The sequence below is a fragment of the Alexandromys fortis genome, unplaced genomic scaffold (assembly GCF_014885135.2).
Source record: "Alexandromys fortis isolate MF-2015 unplaced genomic scaffold, M_Fortis_MF-2015_v1.1 scaffold_124, whole genome shotgun sequence".
Taxonomy (NCBI): Eukaryota; Metazoa; Chordata; class Mammalia; order Rodentia; family Cricetidae; genus Alexandromys; species Alexandromys fortis.
Genome location: NW_026067995.1, coordinates 2,767,290 through 2,794,002, shown reverse-complemented (window position 1 = coordinate 2,794,002; position 26,713 = coordinate 2,767,290). Strand labels below are relative to the sequence as shown.

The following is a 26,713-nucleotide window of genomic DNA, read 5'->3' as shown; positions in this document are numbered from 1 at the left end:
AATTTGGCTGAGCTGCCTGGAGAGTGTTACAGGAGGAGCGGGCTGCTTGTCATCCCTGCTAGCTGACAGCTGAAATAATCACACACAAATTGTATTAATTAAATCACTGCATGGCCCATTAGCCTCTTATTGGCTAACTCCCACATCTTGATTAACCCATTTCTATTAAATCTGTGTTCATCACGTGACTGTGGCTTACCGGCAAGATTCTAACCTACGTCCATCTCAGGCAGGAGATTCATAGTGTCTGCTACTCTGCCCTTCTTCCCAGCATTCAGTTCTGTCTACTCCGCCTACCTAAGCTCTGCCCTACCAAAAGGCCAAGGCAGTTTCTTTATTCAGCCAATGAAAGCATCACAAAGACAGAAGGTCCTCCTACACCAGAGAGGAGCTCCAAGGACCCTTAAGTCTCTACCCCCACCCCCAATGCTGGGTTACATACTCCTACACTCGGCTTTGTAGTTGGGTCCTGGGGGTCTAAACTCAGGCCAACATGCTCGCATGGCAAGCACACTGCCAACTGAGTCATCTCACCAAACCTCGTAGGTTTCTTTCCAGGCATTTCATGTGGATACATTTTAATTACACATCACTTATTAGGAAAAGTAAGTACTTGGTGAGAGTTATTGTTTTAAATCGATGTCATTAAATATACTAACAAGATTCTACATTAATATTCTCATCACACCTTTGCAATCAATTTTCAATTTCCTCTTAGGAATATCTAAAATTTCTGTAAGTGGTGCTAGCACCATGAATTGTCAGGACTGCCTTTATGAAGGCATGTGGGTCTTCAGGGATGTTTAGATGTGCTGTGTTACAGATATTTATTCCATCTCTTCGGTTCTGTCAGTGTGAAACGCAGTGTTTTAAGTCATCTACAGATTTTAGTAAACAGTAAAACAGACGCAAGTCACCTGAGTTTTATAGACGTCAATGAGAGTTTTCTGTTGTCTTTCTACTTCCTGCAATTCCACCAGTTCAGTTTCAACAGAAACAACTTCATCCTTCAAAGCATCAAGTGTACTCTAGAAAGAAATTCATGATTGGTGGGAGCTTTTCAGTCAACAGAACATTATAATCCATGTTGAAGAATTATTAGAGCATAGCTCATTCATCAACATCAATGAAATAATCATTTTGATGGCATGTAATTGCCACTTAAAATTAATGACTCATACTCATGAATAATTTCATCAGTACACAGGACAGAATTCTTTTTTAAATTACTGACAAATAAAAGAAAGCTTAAAGTAAGTTGTGTTCTAAATAAAAAGAATCAATAACGTTGACATGTCAAGTTCTCCACATTCATTTAACACTTTTCAATCTCAACTAAATGTATAACAGCTGGAGGGCATACGACAGTGTTAACTCAAAACTCACAGGGCAGCTGGACATGGTGGCCCTGACTATAAACCCAACACTTACACCCAACAGGCAGGGGAACTGCTGCAAGGTGCAGGCCAGCAGAGGCTATTTAATAAAACCCAGTCTCAAAGTTAAAAACAGAAATAAAAAACCTTATATGAGAGAGTAAATAGAAAAGACCAAACAACTCATAAATGATACTAAGTGAACAACATCTGTGCTTACTACATATTGAAACATATAAAGAATCACATTATCAAGACACTAAGAACAAAGAAGACAGCAGAAAAGGAAAAGAAAAACACACACAACACAGTATATGATCAAGGCTGGGTTTTACAACACTGGGGAAAACGTGGGCTGTAAACAAATCTTGGATAACCTGCAACTACTAGAGAAACTGGCTAACCACCTGCCTTGGTCCACTGCCACGGAAGCATCAAATGAATTAAATGCTTGTATATAAAGATAGGAAAGAAGATCCCGACAAACCATGTGTGGCTTTAGAACTTATGAGATGTGAAGGCTGGCAAGGATATGCTCCTCATATGCATGCCAGTCAGTCTTCCACAGCCTCACAGACACTAGAGTAAGGCAGACCGGGCAAGAGGCCGGGAGTCCTATTACTCATAGCAGAAGCAACAAAACCATAGGGATTGCCTTAACTTCCTAAGGCACACTCTAATGGGTAAGACAAAGGAGCTGATGACAACTACATATGGATCGGGATGTATTAGAAGAAAGCAAAGTTCAAAAACTCATGTCTGTTCTTTTTACGAAAGAAAACTACTGGTATCTCCTGAGGATGTTGTCCTCATCAGCCTTGACTGTTAACACAGCCTACAGTCAACTGAAGGACCGCTCATTCAGGCTGGCCTGCGAGGATATCTGTAAGGGTTGTCTTGGTTATTAATTGAAGAAGGACAGCCCAGCCCATTGTAGGCAGCACCACTCCCCAGGCAGGTGGTTCTGAGCGTCATAAAAAAAAAAATCTAGCCCCCCCCCCAAAAAAAGCTGAATAAGAACAGAGGCTGAAAACAAAGTACCAATCCAGGCCAGTAACTCATTAGTCCAATCAGCAGTGTACCCTGAACCCAAGAAAATGGAAAGGGAGGGGAGAGAGAGCATTCCAAAGAACCAAGACACGAAGAAAACATACCTCTACAAGTGTGTATAAAATCCTTTTTTCTTCTTCTTTCCTTGTGTGTGTGTGTGTTTCAAGACACTAGCTGTCCCAGAACTATAGCTCTGTAGACCAGGCTAGCCTCAAACATACAGAGATTCACCTGCCTCTGCCTCCCAAGTGCTTAGACTAAAGGTGTGCGCCACCACTACCCAGCGTGTATGAAACCTTAAGACAGCAAAGACAAAGGAATATTCTGAAAATACAACGTAAATTTGAACTAGCATTTTCACGGAATAATAATCAGCCTAGTTACAGATTGTTTTCTATTAACAACTCTAACTATAAAAGACCCTCTCCCTGGGATGTTGTATCCACTTGAAGGCAGGCAAATGAAGACAGAATAAAGGTATTTTCAGACATAAAAAGGTATATTCCAAACCTTTTTACATGCACTTCTTCCAAGTTAAAAATCTTTAACAATATATCCTAACAAAATGAGAGATACTAACTAAGCTAGGCGGTGCAGGCTCAAGGAGGAGAGGGGAGAGGCAGCCATAACATGCCAGGACACCTGGAGACCAGCCCACCGAGGAGCTCCTGCACATGGCATGAGTGGAGACGGGTTTCCAGGAACACAAATATGAAACAGAACTTCTGGAATTTTCATCTTTTAAGAAATGAGGCATTTTCTTTTCTTTGCATTAGAAACACACTTGTTTCCTTTTCTTGAAATGATTATGACCAAGGGATGTTTAAAATTATGTTCACATTAGGAAAATTTTGGTGGACTTTTTAGGCATTTATTGATGGATTTAAAAAAAAATGACAGGATTCCAGACTTTTAATTTCGTAAGTGTTGAAGTTCCCTTGGCCAGGGGATGGGGGTGGGGTTGACATCCAAATCTTTCCTGCTCTTTCTAAACTTCTATTTCTGTTTCTAGAACATGGATCTTGTAGAATTTTGTGATAATTGCATGGCTCAAAGGCTTCTTTCCTGAGTTCTGTTTTGTGGAGTCCCGTCCAGCCACAGGAGGGTCTGTGTCTAAGAACTCAGGTTCCTCTTTCCTCACAAAGTCCAAAATCTTCCTTGCCCATCCCTTCCCTGGGACACACATAAACCAGTCACTCCTGGGACTTGGCTCAGCTACAAATTCTTTCTGGTTATAAAGCAGCCAAGCACATACTTTTGGGTTCCAAACAGACCTGGCCTGATGGTGTGTCATATGGGGACCACGACACCTACAGATAGCTCTGTGCAGTAGAACTAATGCAGCTCTGGATGTTCCACAGCTAAAACTGTTTCAAAGTTGAGACAAAGAGAGAGTTGTTCAGCCTCATAAGCCTTGCTTTGCCCTGCTAGATGCAATTTAAACTTATTTTTGCATTCTCACTAAAAACCTTAAAATTTATATACACGAACACAGACATTATCTGTGTATCTAGAAATTATTTATCTTAATAACACAAAATCATGAGAAACATGAAACACAATACAATACATGAGCATCATTCAGTAATTTTTTACTCCAAGCTACTGCTACTAAGTGTGTACACACACACACTACCTTTAATTTCACGTTCTCAATATTTAGGGCTTCATTTTCATCTTCAAGTGAGTGAAGTTTTCTAAGAATTTCTTCACAAGATTTCTTTCCATGAGTTTCCATTTCCTTCAAATCTTCCATAAGATTAATAACTTGCCTTTATAAAAGAAGCAAAAGCACGGAAAGTCTCACTCAGAGAAGAGAGGGTGCACTGGCAGAAATGGAGAAGGCAGGGTGGGCGGAGCAAGGGGGCAGACACAGGGGTGACCCGGGGCTGTGCTCGGAGCAGCCAGGGTTAGAAAGACTCAATACTGATGACGCCATCTACCATCGCCCACAGGATGCATGTCTGCCTGTCCTTCTCTCTCTCTCTCTCTCTCTCTCTCTCTCTCTCTCTCTCTCTCTCTCTCTCTCACACACACACACACACACACACACACAGACTAGTTTAAAGGAAGGATCAGGGGAGGCAGTGACACCTCATCTTTAGAAGCAAATTACCTGTTAGTTTTCCATGATAAAGCACAAGAGCACAAAAACAAAACTCAGAGCAAACCTTAGGGTCTGCTACTGTCCCTTAGCAGCAGTGCCAACGAACAAGATGTACACACTTTACTCATTAACTTTCTCCATTACACGCTTTAGTCCCTTGGATTAAGGGATAATAATTTTTAGAATTGTGAAACACTTATGTTTTAAAATTTGTTTTGATCATATCCTTGTTTAATTGACAAACGTCACTTCTTCTTGGGACGAAGTATCTATTTATAAGTTTTGCCTTTGAAATGGGAATAGCAATGTGAGTTAAGGGGTAAACTCTGGTTTCTATTGGAGGAAGAACAGCTTAGTTACCACCAACAGCACCTTTACCACAGACAGAGGAGCCGAGACATGCAGTGTTAGGGAACAATCAAGTCGCCTCTCATTAGACAATGACAATCTAAATTCTTGCTTACTTTTTCATTGTTTCGATCTGAACTTCCAGCTCGGTTTTTTCTATTACAATTTTCTCATAATGACTCTTCCAGGCATTGGAAGCTGAAACCGTTTCAGACAACTTGGCTTCCTAAAAATACATAAAGCATTCATCTTGTAACTTAAAAGTGTTTTTTCACAGGTTTTAGACACAAATATACTGTAAATAGGAAAACACTCTTCCAGCAAAGCATGCAACTTTTCTTGTGGAGAAACTAGGTGTGCAGCTTCAAATGTAAGAAAATTTTGAATAAGCGTTAATAAAAATTACGTTATGTACACACAGCAAAGTTCCAACTTACTATTTTATGGTGTTGATGTGACTGGTTTTAAGTAATATTTCACAATTAACAAAATAATTTCTATTTTGAATTTATTCTTATGAATGCATCTTCAGTTTCCATTCTTGACACAGAAGAGCTAACAACCACCCACATACGAGAAGAGGGTTTCCCACAACACACAGAATCTCCTGCGACTCCACAGCATCTCTGAACGAGCCTTGTTTGTCTGTCTAGAGGTCGCCCTTCAGCTTGCCAACACTGCTACTGTGCGGAGAGGAGCAGCAGTGGCTCAGCCAGCTTGAACGTGTGATCCACAAAGGAGAATTTTGTCTGTTTTCTTCATCACTGCTTGCAGAGTTTTGAATGGTGCCAGGAACACACAGTAAATGCCAATGGCTCTTTGCACCACTCTGTGGCTTTGTCCACACTCTACAGAGAAGCAAACTCACTAGTTATAAGAATGCCAGCTACCCATGAATCAGAGGACCCACAAATAGTTTAAACAGCAGTTAACATACTATTTTCCTCTGTCCTTCTATCACTCATTCATAGGAAAGAATTTATTGGTCATCTACTATGTACAAGACATTGTCTATGTTTTTCACATAAATGTTTATTACACTGAAGATTAGTATCTTATTTCATATATTGTACAAAATAAATTTTAATATAAATTATGAAGTAAGAGATGGCTATAACATACATTATAAAGTCAGTTCCTATTATAATATATATAATACAAGATACTGAGGAATTAAATCCATCGAAAGAATGTATATATTAGGTATGTAAAGCTCTCACTGCTTCTTTCACCTGTCCTTATGGACAGACACAGAGCAAGAGCCCCTCGCCTCCCCCCGCACTGGAATGCTGCCGAACTCACACTACGGCAGCCTCCTGATTACCGCAGACCTCACAGACCCTTCCTAACGCCCTCCTTGATTCCCCTGTGCTGTATTATTGCATGCACATGCATGGCAAACCAAATAAGAATTCAATAAAATGTCTCACTGCTCATTTGTGTTTCAAGCTTACGACATCCTTGAGGAGGGAGGATAGTAAAACATGAGATAGCAGCGGCATGGAATAAATACCACAGAATTCAGACATCGCCATAAGTAACTGTTAAAGGGCTGCTACTCAGTGGGTAGTAAGGGAAGGCCATCTCTGGAGAGAAGGCAGTTGAAAAGCGGAAAAGAACCCGTGGCAAAGAGCAAGGAAGAACTTAAAGCCAGAGGCAGCAGCCGCACCACTGAGAGGCACAGAGGACACAGACATCTGTTTTCTCACGCGTGTTCCCACAATCACAAGGTGAGCAGCGCTCTTATGCCCTAGTTTACAGAAATGAAGGGCAGAGAGGCTGAACGCCTCTGTAAAGTGCCCAGGGCCAACCGGCCAACCAGTGCGGGAGTCTTTCCAAACTGGCGTGGCTTCTGGCAGTGCTAACTCAATGGGAAAGCCAAGAGCATCATGCCAGGACTGGTGTCCACCACTCCAAGCATCTGTAGGTATTCAGCCTGGTTACAACCTTGCAGGGGCTGAGCCTAGTCTTCAATTCAATATCCAGTTATACTCAAGCGTGTATAAATTAAATATTAGAGCCTTAAAATGGTGACATTTGACCTTATAAAATATTAACTTGTTTTGTTTGTACAAGCTTTTATACAAGTCTGTTTTCATTTCCCAAAGCCACTAACAAATCTATACGCCTTAGCATACGTTCTTGAGAGGTGGGATACTAGTGAGGCACAGAAACAATGAATATTTTAATGGTCGGCAACTGAACAAGAATAATGATTTGTCAAGAAGAACAAAGTCCTAAGTCCATTTTTCAGCTCTCTGTTATACTCAAAGATATCTTTCACATGTTTTGTTTACGTCAGCATATGGCTTCAAATGCATTACAGAGGTTAAATGAAGTGAATTACTGAATAAAGTCATATGGTCTAATAACATAAATCAGCATTTTCCAAACTGATATTTCTCAGAACCACTTCCAAGAGCTGCTTTGTGGGTACAAGAAGAGCTCTGTGGTTAAGTGTGGGAAATTCCTACTTCCACGCTCTCATTACTGCCTTCTGAGAGCCTTTTCAGGGCCTTTAATATGCTAATATGCACTGTAACTTTCCAGTGGGCAAGATGGAGGAAGCCTTACTCTTAGCTAGCAATAAAAGCTTTTGGTGTGTGTGTGTGTGTTTTGGGCGGGGGGAGGACATGGTATACATTTACATTTCCTTAAAGTAAGCCTCAAAAGTACTAAATAGTTCAAATGTTGTATTTTATGATACATCATGTTTCAAAATAAAAGTCGAAAGCAAAAAATCGAGCAAATTTCTATAGCATTTATAGTAAGATGGGTAAGAATGATACCACTATCTAAAGCTTCACAACATTAACTATGCTATCTACCTATACTGTCTAACTATGCTACATACCTATTCTGTCTAACTAACTATGCTATGAACCTATTCTGTCTATCTAACTATGCTATGAACCTTATTCTGTCTAACTAACTATGCTACATACCTATACTGTCTAACTATGCTACGTACCTATACTGTCTAACTAACTATGCCATGCACCTATTCTGTCTAAGTAACTCTGGTATTTAAATGCCTACAGCATCTTACACAAGAATGTGCACACTCACCTGATCTCTGATCTGGGAAGTGAGGAGTTCAATGTCCCCTGTAAAGTGCTTTAGCCGTTGTCTGTAAATTTTTGAAGCTTTTTGCAGAGCCGCAGCTTTCTGCCGACTTGCTTCTTTGACGGCTACAGCCTCCTGCTTATTCATTTTCACCTGCAAGTTCCACTTGGCTATTTGGGCTTCCAAGCTCTAAAAAATAATAAAAGCAATTAAATTATATGAAAGCTTCAGTGTATAATGTTGCAAAAACACATGCCACCTTCCACACAGATTTTATCTAAACAACTAATTATGAATAGTTAAAAAGTTAAACAGTGATAAGAGGTGACATAGCCAAAACTTCCTGTAGCAAGTTAAAAAATGAAAACTCAAAATATTGCAGTATACATAAAACTAATGTGCTATGACTAGAGAGGCCAATATTTGTGATTGTGCCAAAAAAATCAGCTTCCTTAAAGCCCCAACGATAAGACATCATCTAGCTCATGTATGAAATACAACATTGAACAGCTGAATACATGATCTTAACCCTAGGTATGAAAGGCTCAAAAAGAACTGGTAGCTTGACAAACACACAGGAGTGCCTCAGGGGACAAGATGTGCAGGGCTTGGAGGACGAAGACAGGGTAAGCAGAGACCCGGTGGCCAATCTTAACTCTAGGATCAAAAGGCATCCGCTGACACTAGGAAGGTATAACCAGGAGAGTAACTCATGGAATGATCGACTCCGCGGCCAGGTAGTGTAGATAAATCACTGGCTACCAGGTCCACACAGTCTGACAAAGCAGGTCAAACAAGTGTCTACAGGCAGGCTTGCCGCCACTGAGTGGGACAGTGCCAATGGCAGGACCGGTTCCTGACACACGCTGCATAAAACATGAGAGCTGCTCTGGTGTGACGACTGTTACGTTGTCCTTTAGAATTATTCCAAGTATCCGAGCATCAAGTGTTCTGTGTAAATATTGATGAATATTAAGTATGTAAGAACTAATGACTAGAGAGCGTTATGCTTTTGTATGTTTAAAATTACATACATGTTAAATCTGACATCACAGAATCCATGCTTGACGCTTGTTGGAATATGAAGCGGCGGGGCTGCGTCCCCAACACCCCGGCCGCTTGGCTAGCTCATGCCCGAAATAACAACACACAAACTGTATTCATTTAAAGAACTGCTTGGCCCATGAACTCTAGCCCTTACAGGCTAATTCTCGCACCTGGACTAGCCCATTTCTAATGATGTGTGTAAGCACCCCAAGGTGCGCTTACCGGAAAGATTCTAGCCTAAGTCCATCGTGGGTTGCAGCTGCCTGGGAGAGCTGAGCATGGCGTCTCTGCTCCAGCAGAGCTGTCGGGTCTCTCCGGGAGCAGAGCAGAGTCTGACCTCACTTCCTCTTCCGCCCAGAATTCTATTCTGTTTACTCCTCCCATCTATGTTCCAAGCTGAGGCCAAGCAGTTGGTTTATTATAACTTAACCAATGAAATCAACAGATTGATATATGACACTCCCACATCACTTCCCCTTTTTCTGTTTAAAAAAAAAAAAAAAAAAAAAGAAGGCTTTAACTTAACATCCAAAGCTCTAGAAATGACAGAGACATCTCGCTGCCTGGACAGTCACCCAAAGTTCCTCTGTACCGTTGGGGCATCCATCTTCGGCCTACAGGCCCATAGTTTCCAGCAGACATTTCCACAAAGCAGGAAATTTCAAAGGCAGTCACTATCTGCTTGTCCTGAAGAATGTCTTGCAGACTCTTTCATGAATCAGGAACCCCGAAAGATCATCTCACCTTTAGGCAAGTTCAGCAGTCCTCTCTCTGCGGGTTCTCTGTGTCCAGTTTATGCAATAGTCCAGGCAAGAGCAGTTTCTTGCCCAAATGGCTATCAAACTCCATAAGGATCCTCTTCGATGCCCATCTTCCTCTTGAAGTAGATTGGTGCTGCCAGGAGCAGAGTGTCTCATTGTCATGAAAAGTCCTAAGTTATTAAAACATTTAAAATGCCATATTCTATAATCTTTGAAAAATATGAAGAATGCCTATCTAAAATATATCTATGCACATCTAGAAAATCTTAACTAACATGACTACAAACTTAACTATTATTAATGATTATTCATTAACAACCTATATACATTACAAAATTAACCTTAAATTTAAATCACTAAAGCAAAATCCATATCAATGTAAATTATTCATACCTATATCATCTCCCCCTTTAAATGTAAAAGAACATTTATAAACAATATTTGGGAACATGGGCGCAGTTTTTTCTCTCCAAACTGCTTCCTGCTGAATGGGGGCGTCGTTAATTAGGTCTTTCATGGTATAACCTGTGTGCTAGTTTCATCTCAGTTGGCAGTTGAGCGAAGCAATTTTCTGAAGGTATTCACAGCAACCGTTCAGGAGGGCGTGGTCCATCATACCATATCGGAATAGAAGAAATGAACAGGGTCTCATCCTCTGTGAAAACAAAAAAAGAAACTCCTTTCCAAAGTATCATGTCCTTAGATCCAAATTTCAAAGTCAAGGCATCAAAATCTCTACGATGGATTAGTTCAGCAGCATTTATAAACAAATATCTTTTAGCAGCTGTTGCTCCTTCCTCAGCATTCAAACAATTCAAAGAGAGCATAATAGTATACAGTATCAAGATTCTCTGTGTATTTTCCATCTTTGTACGCTTTATTTTAACCTCTATTTCGTTTATTTTTACTTTTATATTCTCTGTATCTCTTTGACCTGGAATAACTCTGTAGACCAGGCTCTCCTTGAACTCTCAGAGATCTGCCTGTCTCTGCCTCCCAGGCATTGGGATTAAAGGTGTTTGCTACCACACCTTGAACTCACAGAGATCTGTTTGTCTCTGCCTTCTAGGCATTGGGATTAAAGGCGTGTACTACCACACACAACTTCTCTTTTTCTTTTTTTTTTTTAAGAACTTTTAACTTTTAGCTTGCATATATTTTTAACACACTGTAAATCATTTAAACATTTTCTTTATCTTTGAATCTCTTTACTGTATCTATCTCTGTTTTTCTGACCACAGGAGCCTTTAAATTACTGAGCAATATGAGTAGGATTAAAGCCGTGGCTTTGCCAGCTAGATCCAGTCCATTCCTTAGCTTTCCAGCCTCATGGCGGAGATACAGGCTGTAGCCATGTTTATAGCCACAATTCTATGGCGTTTCAAGGTCCCTGCCAGCCAGCGAGCTACAACAGACAACAGTCAAGTCCTCTCTCGGTAGTTGGCCCTCCTGCCTCAGTCAGAGTTTGCCCTGGCAGGACGGCCCAGAAAGCCGGCATTTTTAAACAGCACAGCTTTTTTCCTGCTACGGCTGAAAACCGAAAAGCATGCGTTCAGCTTTTCACCAACACCGTTTAAGTGTTTCGTGGCAGGACCTCTTAATGAGCTGCAGGGTTTTGCAGCTGAAGCTGAGTCAGGAAGCCTCTCTTAGATGAGAGCGCTTGCTTGCCTCTAGCAAGCGGAGCAGACCCAAGAAATTTCTGCTACCAAGAAAACATGCTTCACTCCATTCTTTCCCAAGCTTTCTCAGGCTTTTTGTGGATTCAGTTAGCCACACGTCTGGGCGCCATCTGTTGAAATAGGAGCGGCGGGGCTGCGTCCCCAACACCCCGGCCGCTTGGCTAGCTCATGCCCGAAATAACAACACACAAACTGTATTCATTTAAAGAACTGCTTGGCCCATGAACTCTAGCCCTTACAGACTAATTCTCGCACCTGGACTAGCCCATTTCTAATGATGTGTGTAATCACCCCAAGGTGCGCTTACCGGAAAGATTCTAGCCTAAGTCCATCGTGGGTTGCAGCTGCCTGGGAGAGCTGAGCATGGCGTCTCTGCTCCAGCAGAGCTGTCCGGTCTCTCCGGGAGCAGAGCAGAGTCTGACCTCACTTCCTCTTCCGCCCAGAATTCTATTCTGTTTACTCCTCCCATCTATGTTCCAAGCTGAGGCCAAGCAGTTGGTTTATTATAACTTAACCAATGAAATCAACAGATTGATATGTGACACTCCCACATCAGACGCTTCATTGCCTGGGGCAGTCATTTCAACTAAAAATAAATTTAAGATACACAGTAGTAGACAGGCTTCTCTACATGACCCTGCGACCAATAAAAGCTACGGTTCCCTTCACTTTCTCCAGCATAACTAAGAAACACGTCTTTGGATTTCATCTCTGCAGAATGGCTAGGTAAACTCTGAAGCAGCAACTACCTCTTCAGCTGCTTCTACAAATCTATCTTAAGCAGACAAAAAAAAAAAAAAAAGTCGCATGGAGCACTAGAGTAAAAGGGAAAAAATAAACTAGAAGGTCAAGACCATTTGTGAGCAAGGACCAGTCCACAAGGAACGCACCAGTCATTCCCCCATATGGCCACACGGTGTCACCACCACACTACGCTGTTTTTGCATTTACTTAAAGACTTCTTAGAAAATTTTAAGAGACCCAGTATCATCTCAAAATGGGGATTCCACAGCAGAGCTCTGGATTTTAGCCTCGTGTTCTGCCTCCAGATTGATCAAGTAGATTTTAAAAGCAAAAAATATTGCTAAAACTTCTATTAGACAATAACTCATTATTTCGTTTAGAGCTAAGAAAACATACTCAGTTGCCATTTGAGGGCACTAGACTCTGAAGTGGACTGGCAGGTTAGGTCGCACTGTTGCCTGTGATGCCTACACAGCCCTGGGACGCACACCAGCCTGTGTCCTCACCCATGCAGAGCCACGAGGACCCAGCACGACTACGGCAGGAGGTTCTGGGAGGAACGGGTACTGATAAGGAATGACTCCTTCCTACTAACAGAGTCCAGGAAAGGGGACTTCAGTAGGCTACCATCACTGACTCTGCCAGACTCTGATGGCCACGCAGATGGCCAGGGCTAAACTGAAAGCAAAACTGAACATCAAGCATCTAGAGAAGGGGGTGGTAGGGACGGGGAGGGGGTGAAAAGGACAGAAAAGAGATAGCAGAAGCCAGGGGGGGGCGTAATCAGAATATACCAGACACAAGTATGAAGTTGCCAAAGAACAAAATTAATTTAAAAAAATTACGTCTTCCATAAACCTGCTTAATGCCCTTAGAAAGGCAAAAGCTCTTTGCCACTGAAGGACAAGCAGGTGCTACAGGTTGCAGACGTCTGCTGGATTCGGGACAAGAAGAACTAGCTGAGGTCTACCTAGACCTCCTCACCCTTGGTCTGCAGAAGTCTCTGGAGGTAGGAACACTGTTGCTTTTCCTTTGGCAAAAAGTAAGACAGTGGTCCACTTAGGTTGTGACACATGGCAGCACCCTCAGGCTCTGACCTCAAACGACTGTGGCTTGGACACCTTTCTAAACCAAGCCTTCCTTCCCACTGCGCAAGTACAAAGGGAGCTGCTCAGGGCTCTAAACACAAAACTAAGCTCTTTCCCAATTTCTATAACTGGCAGCAAAAGAAACAACTTACTGATTACCTATTAGATACATGTGAGAATACCCTAAAAGGCTACCTGGGCATGGGAAAAGACCAGAATGCTCTGCAGCCAAATGGTAACAATTGTTTCAGTGTCCTTAAGCTAGTCTAACTTATGTTTTCATAAGTTACAAAAGTGTCTATAGTAAGCACAAAGTAACTGTATGATGAGAAAGATTTAAAGTCTCTGCTGGGATAATCTTTCTGTATATTATGTGAAGACTTGTCTCTGTTCAACCCCACCCCCTAAGGCACCTTCTGATTGATTTAATAAAGAGTTAAATGGCCATCAGCTAGGCAGGAGAGGACAGGCAGGACTACCAAGCAGAGACAGAAACTCAGAAAAAAATCTAAGGTGGAAGATTCACCAGTCAGATGCAGAGGAAGTTGGACGGATGGTATTAAGGAGAAGTAATGGGCCACGTGGCAGACTGTAGATTAATATAAATTAATTATATTAATGATAACTTAAGAGCAAGTTGGGTTAATTTAAGTTTTAAGAGCTAGTTGGGAATAAGCCAAAGCTAAGGGAAAGCTTTCACAATTAATAACAAGTTTACAAATTATTATTAGAGAACTAGTAATATAAAGAAAGATATTCTTCCTAGATTGAAATATAAAGAGAAACATTTTCATGCAGTGATCTGGACCTACATATTCAGAAGGTTAGATTTACATTCAGTGTTTTCCACAGAAACACAAAAATCACATACTTTTATTATCACTGAATTCCACAATTAAACAAGGCTGTTAAAGTTAGATTTTTCATTCACTTTATTCCAGAGACTATAAAGTGGGTATTCATAACCTTTACGTGCTCTTTTAACTTATTGTTCTCAGCCTCCCTTTTCTGAATTTGGAGGTGTAGACGATCATGTACCACTTTGACTGACTGAGAAAACCGGTTTGCTTTCAAAGCACTTTCCTGTAACAGAAAAGAAAGATGATAATAATAACTACAGTGTCCCTTTGTCTTTGTTAGAGCCCAGAGTTGACTGCAGCTGAGCAGACACTGAAGCAGGGCACTTCTCTCATATAAAACTGCAGGTAAAGCTCCCAGTGACTTCTGATTTTCTCCTACAAACCTTCCCATCTCTCCTCCCAAGTAAAACTTAAAGCATGTGCAATATGTTCCTCCATATAACAAAACTATTTAATTTTTCCAAAGAAACAAAAATATCAATGTATAGTTCTCAGATGTGCATGTGTATATGGCAGGTGTTGTCAGCTGTGTGCAGGTGTAGAGACACATACATACACACGCACAAATATGACATGTGTGTGGGATCACAGGAATACCTTGGGTGTCATCTTCAGGACCATGATCCAGCTCCTGTGAATGGCCCCTCACTGCCCTGGAGCTCACCAGCTAGTCTAGCTGGCCAGCCAGCCCCAGGAATCCCCCCCCCCCCCCCCCCCCCCCCCCCCCCCCCCCGCCGCCTCTGCCTTTCCAGGGCCAGAATTACAAGGGTTCTGGGGACTAAGCTCAGGCTGTGCTCTTCCGACTGGCCCATCGCCTAACCCAGCACAGAATTTGTGGTGGCTTACGCCAAGTAGCCTAAGCAGCACAAAACTAAACTAAACTAAACTAAACAAACAGAAAACTTAAAAAGTTAAGGTGCTCTATTTGATACATAAAAATCAACACTGATCTAAACTGCCAAAACATCTTCAATTGTGCTCATACCTGAGGATTTGAGAGCAGGGTGGGAGGAAGAGAAAGGGGGTCAATACTAACAAAATAGAAGTTAAGGTTAAAAATCAGAATGCGTTTACCTTTTCATTCTGAAACAGATATGAAAGCTCTTGGATACAGGCGTCTTTTTCAAGCACCTTCTTCTTAAGACTCTTCAGGAAATACAAAGAATGAGAAATTCAGAACGTGAATAATGCCAGCTAACACCACACAGTATACAAAGACGCCAAAAGTGTCACAAAGAACGCTGTCGAGTGGAAAACACTCACAGTGTTCTCACTCTCGTTGTCGCTGAGGTCCTTCAACAAGCTGGGCGGGCTCTCTCCTGTCTGTGAGGGAGAGATGTGGAACACCAGTGTTTAAAACCACACATGTCTGTTTTAAGCATGATTACTGTCAAGTTTGGGAGCTCATTTTCCACCGCTATCAACTCTGCAAGAAGCTTGCAGATATTTTCTCCTATTCTGTCGACCGTCTCCTTGCTGTTATCTTACTTTATTTAGAAGCTTTTTAGTTTGATGTAATCACATTTATATATTTTGCTGTTTTCTGTGTTTTATGTATCTTTAAAAAAAAACACACGACATGGGAGCACACGGCACAGGAGCACAGGACGTGGGAGCACACGGCACGGGAACACGGGACATAGGAGCACATGGCACGGGAGCACGGGACATGGGAGCACATGGCACGGGAGCACAGGACATGGAAGCACACGGCACTGGAGCACAGGACGTGGTTGCACATGGCACGGGAGCACGGGACATGGGAGCACATGGCACAGGAGCACGGGACATGGGAGCACACGGCACGGGAGCACAGGACATGGGAGCACACGGCACAGGAGCCTTACTTGTTCGTAGTGTGTCTGTTTGAGAAGTTGTTCTAAGGCTAATTTCACACGGTTAAAAGTGTCTAGTTCTTTTGCTAATATTTCCTGCTGTTCAAAAATCTTCTTCAAACTGGATACAGAAAGATTAACCTGACAAAATAAAAGAAGCACATATACACATGTTAAGACAACACTAAGTAAAATACGCTAGAATGGTATCATCAATGAGGAACTGGTTCCTAGTGTCAGCTGTAATCATTATTTGTGTGTAGTGCTGGTGAACCCTGGCAAGTTTACCCATAGGGGACAGGATGCACTATGAGGTGTGTTAAAATAGATAAGCTGGACAACTCCACAGCTTTGCGGGATTTGTTCTACTAAACTACAGAGTGCTATCTGTTCTTGTTCCAAATGGAGTTTAGCCATCTTCTGCTCCAAATGACACCACAGAAAATAGGTAAAGGCATCTCTCAGAATTTTATTCTTTAAAGATCTATTTATTTTTATTTTATATAAATGAGTATTTTGCTTGCATGTTTGTATGTGCACCACATATGCCTGGTGCCCGTGGAATCCAGAAGAGGGCATCAGAGCTTCGGAAACTGGAGGGGATGGTCTTCCAGAAGTCAGCCAGTGCTGCTAACCCCTGGCCGTCTCTGCGGTCCGCAGTTGTAGTTTTAAATGAACTCTTCAGAAAATCTCCTTCTCTATTTCAAGGTCAGGTAAGCCACACATCAATCTGCAGTTTCCAGCTCAGTCTCTTACTAGGTGCATGTCTGAGAGATTTCTGCCTTTTAATGGCAGGATAAAGAACACTATCCCCCAGCCCAATTTTTGGTATCATGTACCCATATATGGGCATTCCCATTAAGATCTGAGTCCCTAGTCAGGTCATTCTGAATGGCTAATGAGATGGAAAGTGAGCAGAACATTCAAGTCCAACACTCACATTTTCTAAACTAATTCCTTCCACGGTGTTCTTAAATAGCGGCAAAAGTAATTCGACTGAAGACGATGCTGACTCAGCTTCCTTAAGTGCTGCCTCCAGCTCTGTCTTTTCATTTACGATGTCTTGCTTGAGGCTAATAACAACAAATAAACTTTCAGTTACATCTAACACACAAACTGGAAACTTTTTAATGTACAATAAGAACAGACAAGCCTGCCTGCAGACTGCCATTAATTTGACTTGCAGGTGCCCCTAGGGGAAGCCTTATCATCAGGACTATAGGTGTCCAGGCCAAATGTGAGCCGAGAAGAAGCGAAAAAGAGGTGGGCCTGGGATACAGAAGATAATAATTCATTTTACTTACATTCTGCTTTTATGGAATCATAAGTTATGAGCAATTAAAATTTATCTACAAGGCTGGAGAGACCGCTCAGCAGTTAAGAGCACTGGTGCCCCTCCAGAACCAGGCTCTAGTCTCAGCACCCACATGGTGGCTCACAACTGACTGCAGCTCCCTCGTTTAGCCTCCATTGAGCACACACACACATGGAGGCAAAATTTTCATATATATAAATAAAATACATCTTTAGATTTTTAATAAATAAAAAGCTATGATCACTAAACTTTAAAGAAGCTTTTTCAGTATTTATAAACAAAACAGCAAGTTCTGTGAGAGCATCGCACTGTTTCTTTACAGAATGTTGTATTTAGAACTGATGGGGTGGGTAGGTGGCTTAGCAGGGGAAGGCTCAAGCCAAGCAGCCTGGAGATCTGCTAAGACCCCGGACCTCATGGTGGGAGGGCAGAACAGACTCTCAGCATTGTCCTCTGAGCTACACAGCACAAATCAATCTCTCTCTCTCTCTCTCTCTCTCTCTCTCTCTCTCTCTCTCTCTCTCTCACACACACACACACACACACACACACATGAAAATAAATTATTGGCATCTTACATATATGGCAAGGAGAAAATTTTGTTCTTAAATACCACTGGCTTAAAGTAAAAAGCTTATGATAAACTGTCCTTCATTCAAAACCACAGTCTGAAAATCAACAATTATATTTGGTGAAACACCATCTTCTACTTTCTGCCAGCTAACCTAGACACTAGACTATATTACCCATAATGACAATAATGACATTTTAAGATTACTATTATATATTAACTCACACAAATAACAAGCAATTTCCAATTCAAACAAAGGAAAACAAGATAATCATTTGTTACACAATAATATACCAGGCAATAATATTTGCTTTACAAAGTTTTAATAGATTTGGTTGGCTTTCCTATTGCTTTCATTAAGAATAAAAACTTGAACCATACACCTGTAACCCCAGGGTAAGAAAGGCCTGAGAGTTCAGCATCACCCTAGGCTGCACAGTAAGGTCTTGTCTCAAAAAGTAAAGCAAACAAACAAATAATAAAAAATATAATAAAAAGACTGGCAACTGCTCTAAACTGCTAAATAAGTACTTTTATAATTAAGTTATATAGGTATATTTTAACGACTGAAGACTAAATGTGAGGATACTCCTGACTGATTACTGCACTTGATCTGGAAGTTAGGAAATGAGGTTTGGATACCTGCTGAGGTGGCTCCCACTAGCACACTGTAGGATGCATCCTCTCTCCGGTGTGAGATACGAAAAGGTTCCCTCTGAGCGACTTCCATCACTATTAGGAATCTCCATCAACTCAGTAGCTCTCTTCTAGGTGCTTCAGCAACTTTTCACGGATGCTGAAAGCTAGGGACCGTATGTAATCACACATCATTCCTTCCTGCTGTTACCCTCTGAGATAAAGACCCAGTTATGTATAAAGCGTCTCGAAGACAATATCAAAATCACAACTGCTGTCTGGGCATGGTTTCACCTGCAAAAACTGCATTAAATTGTCTGATGTTTCTATATACAATGCAGTGGCAAATATTTAGTAGCTAAAATTCAGAAGGAATAGTAGCCCAGAGATCCTGTGTCACTCTCCCTGGATCTCTGGCTTCTGAATTGTGCAACATCTGTTACTACAACATCACACTGCAGAGAATACACCAGGGTATTTACAGCCCAGAAGAAGTGCAAACATACAGATCACAAAAAAAGCCAAAATAGGCTAAGGAAGAACACGCTCTGCCAAGTCACCACAAACGCATTTGTGCGTCTGTTTGGTTTGTAACCACCTCAGCTCTTCAAGGAGGAAATCACATTTATCTTTTACTCATTCACGTGTTTAAGTGTTAATCTCTCCACAGGCTAGAATCTAGAGAAAGAATGTCGTATTTATAGTTGAATCCCAAATGTCTACAAGCCGTGGAGAAGTAAGCGGTGCCTGGAAAGGCGTAGTACTTGCAACGAATATGACAGACTACTCCATCCCTTGATCAACCTTTCTGAGGGATTCAAACAAACAAAATAAAATGGTTTCTATATTTAGAAGTAAAACTTAAAACCAGCATGAAATGATAGGGACCTTCTGTTCTTAGGAAATACTTTCTAAAACGAGAATCACATGGGAATCAGTACGTTAAGTGAGTTCTCAGGTAGTTTTCCGGGCTATTAGTGAGTGTGCATAAGACAAATTATAAAGCAAAAATGTGCTTCACCACCTACAATTATTAACTACATCTTTAATGGTAAATAAAGTCAATGTGTGGTAAAAATGGGAATCTGTGGTAGTTAATTTTAATTATCATCCAGACACAATCTAGAATGACTAGGAAGACAGTCTCCATGAGAAACGGTCTTGATTGGGCTGGTTAGTGGACATGCCTGTCTGGGATTGTCTCAGTTGAATTGAGGTGGGAAGAACCATCCAGACTGTAGGTGGCATACTATAGGCTGGACCCGGGCTAAATAAAAACCAGCATGCATTCAGTTTTCCCCTGTTCCTGGTTGTGGATGTTTCTAGCTGCCTTGACTGCAGTGATGAGCTGTAATCTTCAAGTGTGAGCCAAATAAAGTTTTCTCTCTCAAAACTGCTTTCAAGGTATCTTATCACAGGAGGAAATGGAAGTAGGATGGGCTCTAAGAATGACTTCGGCAATACTATCATGACAGAATCCTCAAAACACAAGGCTGGGAACTGGGTGAGTGTCAGAAACGCCCACAGAAGTTACAAGAAGTCATCTTAACCAACACGAAGATTATCCGCATGTTCAAAGCCACTTCGCTGTTTTTGTGTTGTGACAATTCTATAACCAAAATTAAATGAGCAAAATGTAATACTTTAATACAAAATATTTGTCCGCTACACAAAATGGAACACTTTCCTTTAATATAAAACATATCCTATCTTTATAAACTAAACTCTCATTTCAGTTGAGCAAGGGTTTTTTGCAGAAACCAGGTGCTGTCCAAGCGTTTTCAGTTAAGTGCAAAGCGTGACCAACTGACAAACACTGCACTTTGTACAACTTGTTAGTGGTGAGACAAAGGCCCGTCCTATACAAGTTTAAGCAAATACTTGAAGTTCAATAATTCTTAACTTTTTTTAACCTGCCAAGAGTATGCATGAGGCTCACATCCGGGTACCCCCCCCCCGCTCCCCCGCGCCCCCAGCTTTCTAGGGTCACCCGCGCGCGGCCCGCGCTCACAGCCCGCCCCGGAGCGCGACCAACGTCGCCGTGACGTCATCCGCCGCCGCCGCTACCTGCGGTGGCCGTGGCGTCCTTCGAGATCCTGTCCGGTCCTGGGTCGCCTCGGCAGGCAGGGAGTGCGGAGAGAAGAGCAGAAAGGCAGAGGGAGGACAGGGCGCGCGAGGCAAGAGCTGAGGAGTCACCAGAACGGGCGGCGGTGGCCACAGCCGCGCCACGGAAGAACCAAGCGTTGCTAGTGACCGGCCCGCGGCTTCTCTGGAAACGGACGCCCCGCCCCTCCGCCGGCGGCTCCTACGTAGATGATTGGCCAGGGCTCTAGAGCGCGGCTCCATTCCTGCTGTGATTGGCGGGAGGGAGAGGGCGTGGCCGGCGGGGAGCTTTGTTTCTGCGCTGGTTTCTCTGGTGAGGCTTTTTAATGCTTTTGCTTTGAGAAAAAGCATAGCTTTGTGTGTAGTTCCCGAAAGTCTCAACCGCTCTCCTGACTCTGGATCAAAAATGCCCTCTCTGCTTTTGCTTTTCTGCAGGAGAAATTTGAAAAAGGCCAAGATAAGGTGACTAAAAACTCATTTCCGATGTATGGCATTGTCTCTGGACGTCATTCTCCAAAGTGCCTTCCAGGTCCCAAATGACTTATATAAAGCTGCTATACTTCCTAAACTGCGAAACCAGCAAAACAAGATCTTAGTGAAGAAAGAGGAGGATCTGATAGTGCATTAAAAAAAATGAGATGTCAAAAATAGAGTTATAATATTCTAAAACTTAGTTGGATCTGATGGTGAACATGTGAATATGTGTTTGTGTGTGTATTAAATGGCACTTTGAAGTTCTTTACAAAGTATTTAAATTATAGTACCACCATAAAAATTAGTAATTAATGCAATGTTTTTCTCCCTGGAGTGCTGAAGCGAACAACCCTTTTTCATAGATAGAAAAAAAAGTGTTTAAAGATAACACAGAAAAATAATCCCGTTCACAATATGTTGTGGAATATTTCTTTACACTGTGTGAAGATGTGTTACTGTGATTGGTTTAATAAAGAGCTGAATGGCCATTACATAGGCAGGAGACGTTAGATGGGACTTCTGGGGACAGAGAGGTCTGGGGACAGAAGAAGGAGTCGTTAGCTGGATGCAGAAGGAGCAAGGCATATAGGAGGAGAGGTGAAGCTATTAGTCACATGGCCACACATAGATGGGCGAGGTTGTAAGAGCTAGTGGAACAAATTAAGCTATAGGTCGAGCTTACATAATTAATAGCAAGTCTCCGTGTTATTTTTTGTGAGCTGGCAGCCCAAAGAAAAGTCTGTCTACATTTGCTGACCAACATCCGGCCACATATATCCACATAAGGCCTGAGAAAGTGTCAAAAATAAATAAAGTTTGGAACGTGGAGTCAAATTTGGCTTCCTGATAACCACAGGCTCTTTGCTAGGATTGGTGGTGTACAGAAATGCAGCTACCAGATGCTGCCTGCAGTCTGGAGCCAGCCGCCAGTGCCATGTACTGAGCTGAGCGGTGTGGCAGCTGTTTAGTAGTTTAAGATTTGTCTCATGCAATCTGAGAAGGCTGCAGATGCTCAGCAAAGACAGATCCAGATTGAAGAAAGTTCTAAACAGGTTAGAGTGTGTTTAAAAAGGTACATAGGCTTCAGTGAGAAAAAATGAGTATAGACACATAAAAAATAGTTTATAAATAATAAGATAAAGTCTTTAAAGAGAGAATAAAATAATATAAAAAGTTAGCCACATAAAAATGGTAAATTCACAGAGCGTCTGGATTCTGTATGGTGTCTTAGATAGGCAAACAATAGCGGCTGGGAGACAGTGGATTATGAAAACTGCGAAATTAAACCAACATAGATTTTTAAAATGTCTTCAAAATGGAAGTCAAAAATATGTTGTGTTGGGGAGGAGGTTATGCTTTTGTTTCCATAGAAAACAAAAGACTGTGGATTCGTTCAAGATTAACAGAGATCATGTTTGCATGTTTGATCAGGGGAGACCCCATGAAAATCATGGCTATAGATATAAATAAATAAGCCTAAAAAGACTACAAGACAGCTAACATATATTTTACATGCCCAAACATAAAACAAAAAAATAGTCTTTGACTGGCTTGTGTACAACACACAGTTTTGAAAAGGTGATGATTTTAAATATAATAGAATTTGGAAAGTTCTCAATGAATTTTGTTGCATCGTAGAAGCGAGGTCAGAGAATTTGCTCTGAAAACTCAGAGGCCCAGAGGCCTGCACCACTTGAGCAGTGGGCTGAGCCCTAATCCAGGCCTTCCAGCTGGAACCCTAATCCAGAGTCTGGGTCTCCAACTGCTTGGCTGACTGTTCACAGGGGTGGCTGGGTGAAATGAAATCCTAAGGACAAAATAGAGGAAAGAAAACAAACACAACCTGCCATTGCTTCTCCGTGTGACTCGAGGCAGCAGGGAAACCTGGCAAAACCCTGGGATGTCAGGGACACATTGATGCCAGGGTCAGAGGAGAAAGCAAACTGAAGTGGAGTGTGGAGAGAAACTTTACACTGCCTTTCCAGTCCTTCTGGTTATTCTTCATCTCTTCTAAAAATCCCCTTTGGTTTCTGCTAATTTTCATCTCTGAAAAATACCTATAGTAATAACAACAACATCTGATATCCGAGATATGATGTTGTATTCTACCAGGTTCAGATAAAGCAGTATTTAATAGAAAGTAATTTTATGCCTGCTTTTCAAATGGGTACTATTTAACACCATTTCTCCAATTGTCTGTATTAAATTGTTAATAGTAATTCTTATTAGCCACTTATTTGACAAAAATAACTCCTCTCTCTTCTATCTCTCTCTCTCTCCCTCTCTCCCTCTCTCCCTCTCTCTCTCGTGTATGTTGTTAATAAGCTATTTCCACAGTGAAGTTAGCAAGAAATGTGGGGGAAATAATTCTCAACAAGTGAATCTCTTCATTTTGATCCAAGTCTCAAGAGTTTAACTGCTGTGATCAGACTTCTGTATAAAATGAATGCATTCAACACTTCCTGCTTTTTACATCACACGGAACATTCTACTGGTCTTCACAGAATTATTTAGAGCCCCCATGACCTCAGTCCTATCCTTGAACTCAAGACAAGTATCATTAAAATGATCCTTAGAAAAGATAACTACCTATATTTTATTTTTAATTTAGCAAAAAATGAGGCATCATAACTCCTTGAGTCTTGTGGAGTAAGGTATGTGGATGTGCTTTGAAAACTCCAAAGTTTTCTTTGGTGGGCAAAGACTCTTGTCACCAAGCCTAAGGATCTGACTCCAATCCCTGGCATCAACATAGTGGAATGAAAGGAGTGATCCCCACAGGGTGTCCTCTGACCTCCACATGAACACCCCATCATACATGCAACCACTCACACCCCCAACATACACACACAACCTCACACACTAAGTAAATAAAATTAAGAAATTATTTTTAAACCTGCAAAACACCATACCACCAACAAACATATTAGTTCTAATTATTTCCGAAGCTCCTAGGTCTTCAGTGTGGGAAACAAACATCACAGGATCCCAACTCAGTGCCTCCTTCTGCCCTGAAACATGTCCCTGTCTTATTCAGTTCTGGAATCAGTTTCTCACGAGCCCCTGCATAAGTATCCCACGAGAGCCACATGCTAAAATGCTCCTTTCTGCCCTTGCTTCATCTCACCCCACCTCCTGTTCTCCATCGCCATGGTTTGACAAGGTGAAGACTCAAGAGTATACGGCTTTCCAGGAGTTATGTGGAGCATCCAACTTGTCCCTTGTCTTTGAAAATGAATATAAATTTAAATAAAATTTGATCAAGAAGGCATGGAATTTATCTGATCCCTGAGTAAAGCCTTACATTCTTATGGTGATCATTTTCCCCACTTTTAATTTGATAAATTTCATAAACACTGCATGAACTTCGCATTTCTGCCACAGAGACATGCATTTTCTCCTTTTAAATGGGGCAGTCAGAACCAAAGTGCAAAGAAAGAGTCCAAGACTTCTGACTAAAGATTTCAGATCTGCCCTCTTCCCTGACATCCATCAGATGCTTCAGTGCTTTGTCCCTTGCTGTGTGCCAAGTCTTCATGAAAAGAAACACACGGGTCCTCCAAGGGTCAAGCTGGCCAGCAGACCAGACAGTGAACAAAGATGGGTTTGATTCTTGAGTTAGGGAAATAGGATAACTTATTTTCTTGCAAGCAGATAAAAGCAGGGCAGAGTAGTAAAGTTCACGGAATGTTGAAATGAGCCCTGGGAAATCACAGGTCCAGTTTTTTTCCACTTCATCAGGCATCATCGACCCTGTGGACACAAAAGGCTCAATTCTTCACTGGGAGTCACTTTAGAATAGAACACTGTGCTTAGGACTCATTTTTAATTACTTGGCCAAGTCACTTTTCCCAACTTTTGTTTTTTGTTTTATCTACTGTAGGGTCATCAAGGTGAAGGAGAAAGTAGTAAAGACATCTCCCAGCATGAAATCTGACAGCAAACCTATATCCAGAGGGCAGATATAGGTTTCAGAAGTGGGTTAGTGGCATTTCCCAAGGTGTAGTGGCATTTCAATTGTATTTTAATAGACAGCCTGAAGATCTGAGAGTAAAACAGTCCCACTGGTCAGCCTTACAGACCAGGTTATGGTGACACACACCTTTAATCCCAGCCGCACTAGTTGCCATTTAAATCAGTTGGTACACGACTTTAATCACGGTGGTGCACACCTTTAATCCTAGAGAAGATTATAGAATGGGAGGAACCACTCAAAACACAGTCTCATTCTAAGATTCCTAAAGACACGACCACCATTTCAGTCTGAGGTCGAGGTAAGAGCCAGTGGCTGACTGCTGTGCTTTTTGGATCTTCAGGATGAACCCCAAATTCTGACCCTGAACTTGTATTAGTCGTGCTTCATCGAGGTACCTTCAGGAAAATGAGTGAGCATCTGGAAATCTTGTAGGGATAAGGGTGGAATCTCGAACAGTGATCAGAGGGAGGATTTGGTCCAGAACCAGGGAGATAGAAAGTAGAGAGACAAGAATGGTCGCCAAGCCTAAAGTATCAGAGCATCATAAGAAAAGCCCCGACCTGCTTGGGTTTAACCAGGTGAAGTTGGACAAGACTACTTACTGACTTAAGGTATTCTTTGCAAAGTTGCATGTATTCTGTATAGCCAATACTAGCCTGACCTGCATCAGTAATTGTTAGCTGTTGACCAAAACAGGGAGAGACTGAATGTGGGATTCCCCTCCGTATGCTGTGAATATTATTGGTTAATAAAGGAACTGCTTTGGGCCTACAGCAGAGCTATAGAGGAGCAGAGCTCGGTGGGGAAAACTAAATGGATTGCTGGGAGAAAGAAGGACAGAGTCAGAAAGAAGCCATGGAGCCCTGCCAGGGACCAGACACCAGAACTTTAGCTGGTAAGCCACAGCCACGTGGCAATACACAGATTAATAGAAATGGGTTAAATTAAGATGTAAGAGTTAGCCAATAAGAAGCTAGTGCTAATGGATTAAGCAGTGATTAAATTAAAACAGTTTCTGTGTGATTATTTCGGGGTTAACTAGCAGCCCCCTTGCAACAACTGAACATGGTCCTCAGTTGTCCTCTCATCGATGAGTGATTTCTATACATGATGGCAAGAAGCGCTTCTTACAAGAAATGAGTTTCACTTCATTTTGTGTTGCTTTGCTGCATGGACTACTTTTTCTTAAAAAGCACAAGACTCTGGCATAAGGAAATAAGCTGGAAGAAAAATCAAAACGAAGAGCTTCATCCTGCACAGTGAGTCACCATCCACTGCTTCCCTTGGGAGTTGCCACATGAGCCAGCGGAAGAAAACCACACTGCAAAGGAGCCTCAGAAAGCAAGGTGTGATGTGAGCTGCAGGTGAGCGAGTTTGGCAGTCACACCGCGAACTACATCCCATTCTCCAGCACACCCAGAGAAACAGAAGACCCAAGAGCTGTCTGTCGGGCAGCAGCGAACGGGAAATCTTCCCTGACAGAAGGCGCCATTTCTAGGAGAGATGGGGGCGTGCATTTCAAGACATAATCCAGGCTCCTTCATGATCTAGCTCTTATTTGTCCTGAAAGAATTTGCTCATCCAGCAAATATTTATTCAGATTTGACAGAGCGAGGTGCTGAGAAAGTAGTAAGCAAAAGTAGACACGTCCCTTATGTCATGCCACAGGAATCCAGC

General features: G+C 41.9%; 1 protein-coding gene across 5 annotated transcripts in view; it reads right to left on the bottom strand.

Moving 5' to 3' along the window:
• Positions 1-20,842, bottom strand: part of Odf2l (outer dense fiber of sperm tails 2 like) — a 31,534-nt gene extending 10,692 nt beyond the window's left edge. Inside the window, exons 1-11 of one of the 5 annotated variants that reach the window (XM_050160213.1) lie at positions 20,551-20,842; positions 18,490-18,650; positions 16,902-17,034; positions 15,974-16,102; positions 15,390-15,449; positions 15,201-15,272; positions 14,233-14,349; positions 7,951-8,136; positions 4,998-5,107; positions 4,063-4,198; positions 918-1,028 (exon numbers count right to left, since the gene is read on the bottom strand). In XM_050160213.1, coding sequence (XP_050016170.1) covers positions 918-1,028; positions 4,063-4,198; positions 4,998-5,107; positions 7,951-8,136; positions 14,233-14,349; positions 15,201-15,272; positions 15,390-15,449; positions 15,974-16,102; positions 16,902-17,034; positions 18,490-18,596 — 1,161 coding nt within the window. In that variant the 5' untranslated portion in view covers positions 18,597-18,650; positions 20,551-20,842. Of the gene's footprint in view, positions 1-917; positions 1,029-4,062; positions 4,199-4,997; positions 5,108-7,950; positions 8,137-14,232; positions 14,350-15,200; positions 15,273-15,389; positions 15,450-15,973; positions 16,103-16,901; positions 17,035-18,489; positions 18,698-20,550 lie in introns of all 5 variants that reach the window. The other 4 variants (XM_050160210.1, XM_050160212.1, XM_050160209.1 and 1 more) reach the window with 4 other exon arrangements.
• Between the last annotated feature and the right edge of the window lie 5,871 nt (positions 20,843-26,713).